The sequence below is a fragment of the Orycteropus afer genome, unplaced genomic scaffold (genome assembly GCF_000298275.1).
Source record: "Orycteropus afer afer isolate SDZICR_OR568_19922 unplaced genomic scaffold, OryAfe1.0 scaffold00462, whole genome shotgun sequence".
Taxonomy (NCBI): Eukaryota; Metazoa; Chordata; class Mammalia; order Tubulidentata; family Orycteropodidae; genus Orycteropus; species Orycteropus afer.
In genome coordinates this window covers 86,406-92,406 of record NW_006922049.1, presented here as the reverse complement: position 1 = coordinate 92,406, position 6,001 = coordinate 86,406, and the positions used below count along the sequence as shown (strand labels likewise).

The 6,001-nt window shown below is 39.9% G+C and overlaps 1 protein-coding gene across 1 annotated transcript in view; it reads right to left on the bottom strand.

The window, feature by feature from the left end:
* The window catches only part of MET (MET proto-oncogene, receptor tyrosine kinase), a 108,014-nt gene extending 102,743 nt beyond the window's left edge, over nt 1-5,271 (bottom strand). The window contains exon 1 of the mRNA XM_007954499.2: nt 4,069-5,271. Within this exon, the coding sequence (XP_007952690.1) occupies nt 4,069-5,271 (1,203 nt within the window). The remainder of the gene's footprint in view (nt 1-4,068) is intronic.
* Nucleotides 5,272-6,001: the final 730 nt, after the last annotated feature.

Genomic DNA, 6,001 nt, shown 5'->3' with positions numbered 1-6,001 from the left:
GTGTGTGTGTGTGTGTGTGTGTGTCTGGTAGCGTAGTGCCTAAGGCATTTGACTGCTAACCAGAAGGCTGTCAGATCAAACCCACCAGCCACTCCTCAGAAGGAAGGTTTGGCAATCTACTTCCATAGTGATACTGTTTCAGAAACCCAAGGATGGGTTGCTATGAGTCAGATCCAACTAGACGGCATTGAATTTTTTTTTTTTTTTAAATGTATATAATTTTTACAAATATCAGCAAGGAAAGAGGGTTTCTTTAAACTCATGGATATATATGGTTATCCCAAATCTTTAAAAATCAGTTCTCCTATTTTCATAATAGTAATAATCTTCCTCATGTTTATTCAGGGAGATGGGCTCCAGGTGGCTGCTCTTGGTCACCTGGGGCTAGGGCTAAGGTGAGCGGCTGACTCGCTCGCCACAGTTCCGGGAGCGCGTGCAGGCTTGGTGGTAGACACTTGGCCCTCAGGGTCTGTGTGTGCACAAAGGAACAAGGGCAGCATCAGCTGCTGGACAATGGCTGATGTTGAGCCCTCTCTGCCTGGAGTTTTAAGCAGCCTGGGAAGGGTCATGATATTAGTTTATCCAAGAGCTTCCAGCAGGTTTTACAAGGCAGAGAAAGCAAGTCAGGCCTGCTATACCTAGTGGACCCCAGTATTTAAAAGGTCCTTCCCAGGTACTCTATCTAATCCTGCAACAGAGGGCAGTGGGAGTCTGAGGAGGGTCAGAAAACCCCTTCTGTGGCTGTGCTCACACACTGTGGTCTGGGCAGAAGTCTGAATGGGAAGTTGCTGCCACAGCTTTCTTAACCTTGTCCACAGAGCACACAGTAGTCTCTCAATACATATCTGAACGATTAGAGATGTCAATAACAAAATTATAATGTATGTCTGTTTACTAAATTTTATGCCACAACAAAAACTTAGTTTCAAGCAATTTCTAGAAGGGTCACCTGATGTCTTGCCAAGTAAACTTGCCAAGACAAAATGGAGTTAGTTGTCTCACTGCTTAGTCTTTCCAAACTGGTTAGATTTTGCAAATCACTTTGTTTTTGTGTGACTAATGGCTCAAAGTTGGCTTCATTTTAAGAGGAAGCTGGGAAATGATTATATGCTGGTTACTGGGACAATCTGATGTCTTTCTGTGGATGGGGTATATGAGAACAGAGACTGTGCAGTCTCAGTCTCCCAAGAATTTTGATCTTTAATAACCCATAGAAGACAAACACACAAATAAATAGAGGTGGTTTAAAGGTATTTGCCTTTATGGAATTGGGACAATGCAAAAACTGGCTTTTCCTGTAAGAAGACTATGTTGCAAGGTCCATCTTGTTTCCCACAAGAATTTTTGCGATGGGAGTGATAATGATTTCAGGTGTGGCTAGTATATTTTGAGCATTTTTTCTCTGGGTGATAAAACTGACCCAAATTTCATTGGATAATCCTGTCTCTTTGTTCCCTTTGGAACATTAAAGTCAAAGGGGTAGAATAAAGTGCAAATGTGTTTTGAGAATATCTAGAATTGGTAAGTATTTTTACAACTGGTGGCTGAAATTTACAAAATAAAACAATTAGATAAGAAATCAATATACCCTGGTAAGACAAAGCTGTCTTTTTAACTTTCAATAGAACAAGATTTAAATAGCAAAGTCACATGCTCTAGAGACCCTAGAGAAATTCCTAAAAGACTCTTTTTCAACTGTGTTTCTGGATCAACTTACTGGATGCAGGGAAAGTCTTTTCTGTGTAATGTTATTAATATTATACTTTTATTTCCTAACTCCAGGTTTCTGAAAAGTCCCTGTGTTTCCTTTCATTCTTTTGTATTTTCTAGTGAAGAAAAGAGCCAGACTTACAGAGAAACCATTTTAGAGTTTGCAACATATATTAAATGCAAGCAGGGAGAAGTCAGTCTTAGTTGGGATATCTGTGTATTTGTATTATGTATATTCATAGACCTTGGGAGGAGGGGGGGCAGTTATCTCTTTAATTTACCAAAAGATGAATTCACTTTCTCTGAAATATTTTTCTATCTTTACAAAACAGTTACCTAGAATTTCCATCCAGGAAAGTAGTCCAGACATTTAAACCCAGCCAAAGTGAAACACTCAATTCCTAAATTCATATGCCCTTGGCTCCTTCTGCAAATTATATATTTTCTTTTATCAAGAACATGTTTAAGATCCTTCCTGTTCGCAATTACAAGCTTTAATGCTTAGATTGAAAAGTGCTACAGTGAGCAGGGCATAGCTTTCCACCAGAGTCGAATGGTTTTCAGATAAGCTGTATTAGTTGTTCATCCAGTTATGATCAGTGTGGTCATGACACCAGGAGGCAGAGCCAGGTCTCTATGTTCAAATCTGGGTCCAAACTGGGGAAGCCTATGGCCACCGTAACTCCAAAGTTGGTGCTGTTTCTCTGGTACCAAATGATCCAGTGATTAGCAGTATAAATTCTCTGGGTATAGCCAGTAGATAGCTAATTCTAAGGCTTTTACAGGCAGTCCCTGGGTTATGACATCAGACTTAACAGACAACTCCCACCTGCCCTTTAATGTTATGTAAGTTTATACTCTGAAACGACTGAACTGACCTCTACTTGCATCACATTCATCACAACTACCTTCACTTGCTACACATGCAACTTTCAAATCACTGAAAAAGCATCGAGCCCTTTCATTAAAAACAAAACAAAAAGCAAACTCACTGCCATTGAGTCGATTCTGACTCACAGTAACCGCCACTGGGTTTCCAAGGCTGCATATCTTTACAGAAGCAGACCATACCATCTTTCTTTCACAGAGTCGTTTGTGGATTTGAATCACCACCTTTTGGTTAGCAGCCAAATGTCTTAACCACAATAAGAACCATATGCACTTGTTTCAACTGACCTACAAATTCTTAGACACAGTTAGGAACGGATCTTGTTTGTAACCCAGAGGCTGCCTATACTGTATCTAAATCAAAGTAACCAAGAATTTCCCTGACACCGCTGTAAAAATACAATTTTATGTAAGTACAAATAATCATCAATCAAAAATATTTACATTTATAAATATCAAATACCAACCAGGTAGAAAGTATCAAACTAGTACCTGACAGATACATGTCCATTCAAGAAGGAAACCCGGGATGCAATTCAGTCTCCAAAGGAAGGATTTGGGAGCAAAACTTTCCTGTCTACTTTTCTAGGTTATTTAGAGAAGCATATTGTTGTTGATAGGGGTTATTGAGTTGGTCCCTGACTCATGCTGACCCCATGCACAATGGGATCGGACCCTTCGGATCCACAGGGTTTTCACAGGCTGATATTTTGGAAGTAGATCTCTAGGCCTTTCTTCCCAGTCTATCTTAGTCTGGAGGATATACTGAAGTCAGTTTAGCCTCATAGCGACATGCAAGACTCTACTGACAGAAGGGTGGTGGTTGCACCGACGTGTACTGGCCAGAAATCGAACTTGGGTCGCCTTTGTGGAAGGTGAGGATTCTACCACTGAACCACCACTGTCTCTGAGGAGGATATTAGCTCATTAAAAAAGGTTTTATTTATCAGCATTTCAGAAGAAATTATTCTTAGTTAAGTCTTTTTCACTAATGCCAAGAATATAGATCAATCATTGTGTATAAGTGAGTGAATGGGATCTCATAAAGAAAAAGCCTTAAAAACCCATAAATTAACTCGAGCATCTTCTAAATGTTACAAAGACTGCATTAGGATCTCAAAAGGTGTTTCATAGGATTTACTGTTGTGTTAATATTTGTATTAATCTGGCTAGAACTACTAACACTTACATGAGAAATAACTTTAAAAAATGTGAACTGTTGTAAGCCTGCACATTCAAATTGTAAAAATATTTCATTTTTTCTTCTAGTGATGACATTAACTTTTATCAAGCTATGATTTTAATTTTAAATCAAAGTTCAGTTTCTAAATTTTCTCAGATAGAATTTGTAAATATTTTAGATGAAAACCTTTTATCAGGCATGAAAAAGACCTTGATAATCTTTTCTAGACTGATGCTTATTCTGATCTATATTCCATAATTTGTAAGTGAGGAGTCTGTGTGACTTACCCTATTAAAGCAGTATTCATGGTTGGGTCCATAAAAATGCTGGAGACATCTCACATTGTTTTTGTTGACGATCTTATTGAAGAATTCATTGACGTATTTGATCGGGAACGCACAGACGGCGGATCGATTCATTGGTTCAGCAGAATCTGGCTTGCTTTGTGCAAACACCCCATAAAGAATGTCATCATTTGGGCTGGCACCTATTTGCTGAGCGAGATGGGCCCCAGGCTTACTGACGTACGCAGCCTGAAGAATGTTAAACACCTCCTCCCTGGTCGATCTCTTCCTTCTCTTTTCAGTGAGAATACACTCCAGAGGCATCTCCATGTAGGAATGCAACCCAGAGTCTACAGAGCAGAACCTTACTATTCTTGTGTGAAAAGTCTGAGAATCCAGAGTTTCCCGTTGGACAGTCAGAAAGTAAATAAAGTGGTTGCTTTCGAAGGCATGGACATACTTAATGGGGTAGGAATCTCGGAACTCAGGTAGAACATCAATATAGGACTGGTCTGTCAAAAACTTAAAACCATCTTGCGTTTCCTTTAGCCTTCTCACTGATATTGAATGCAATAAATGACCTGGAAGGTAAGAAGAATTGATGGTGTTACCTACAAAGAAGTTGATGAACCTGTCCTTTACAGTGCGGAGGACTTTGGTTCCCAGGGCGCTCACCACACAGTCAGGACACTGGCTGGGCTCATCATCCGCCTGTGGGGAGTACATGCAATGAACCTTCGAATGTATGTCAGCAGGATTACCAGGCGGCAGGACGTGCCGCTCACAGGTCCCCCTGTTGACGCTGCCACAGCTAATGAGCTGGTCATCATAGTACGTGTCAATAAGTAAAGCCATGTTGATGTTATCTTTCCAAACGCTACCTGACAAATTGGCTTTGCTGCTGCAGTCTTGACACGGCAAACAATCTGGGTGTTCCAACACAGGCCCAGTCTTATACTCAGCAACCTTCTGAAGGTCTTTGTCATTGAGAACATAAATGTGGTTAATGGCACCGAGGAAAATGTGATGCTCATGTAAGACGACATTCTGGATGGGTGTGTCTGCAGTGAAGTTGGGAAGCTGGTACTTCATGTTCATATTCATCTCGGACTTGGCGAGTGCCTCTTTGCACTCCCCACCGCTCTTCTGCACCAAGGCAAACAGGAGCACGAGGACACCAGGGGCAAGCACAGCAGAGGCCTTCATTGTGGGAAGGTTATCTGCAAAAATACATTTGAGGAGAGGACTTTAGTTGTCAACAGAAACAAAATGGAAAAAACAGCAAGAACTATACCAGTTAAGCTATTGGAACTCAAGCTTCTTAACTGGATTTTTTTTTTTTTTAATTTAGGATGACAACAAAAAACTCTAGCTGGGCTCACATAAAGATGCATTGTGCAGTTGGACATGACTCCATATAGTCTAATTTTAGAACTCAAGCCATGAACGAGTAATTTTAGAGAACCATTATGAGATGCAAACAATGTTATGTATTAAGATACTCATACAGCAACTGAGACTCATATAGCAACTAAGTGAGACTCATGCAGCAATGAAACAAGAAATATAACACATTACTGTCTTAACCATTTGCTGGTTGTTTAATGAGGTTTGGTATCTGTGGTTAATGACTATGTTGATATTTACACTTTCTCAGTTAGTCAAGTAAAGGAATTGTGGTTCAGATTCTTTTATTCTAGAAATCACAGCAGACATTGTTTCCTTGGGAGCATGTAGAATTACTGGGCTAAATTTAGCTTCCTTTTGGAAGAAAACAATCGTAAATTCTAGAAGCAATATGATCACAGGCTGTTTATAGGATTTCATGTGGCAGAGGAAAGGTATGGTTATAATTTGGCAATTGTTAAGCTATTGTTTCTGGCTGACAAATACTTAATTTAACGTAAGATCGCTGGGAACCTAAAAACAGCAAGTT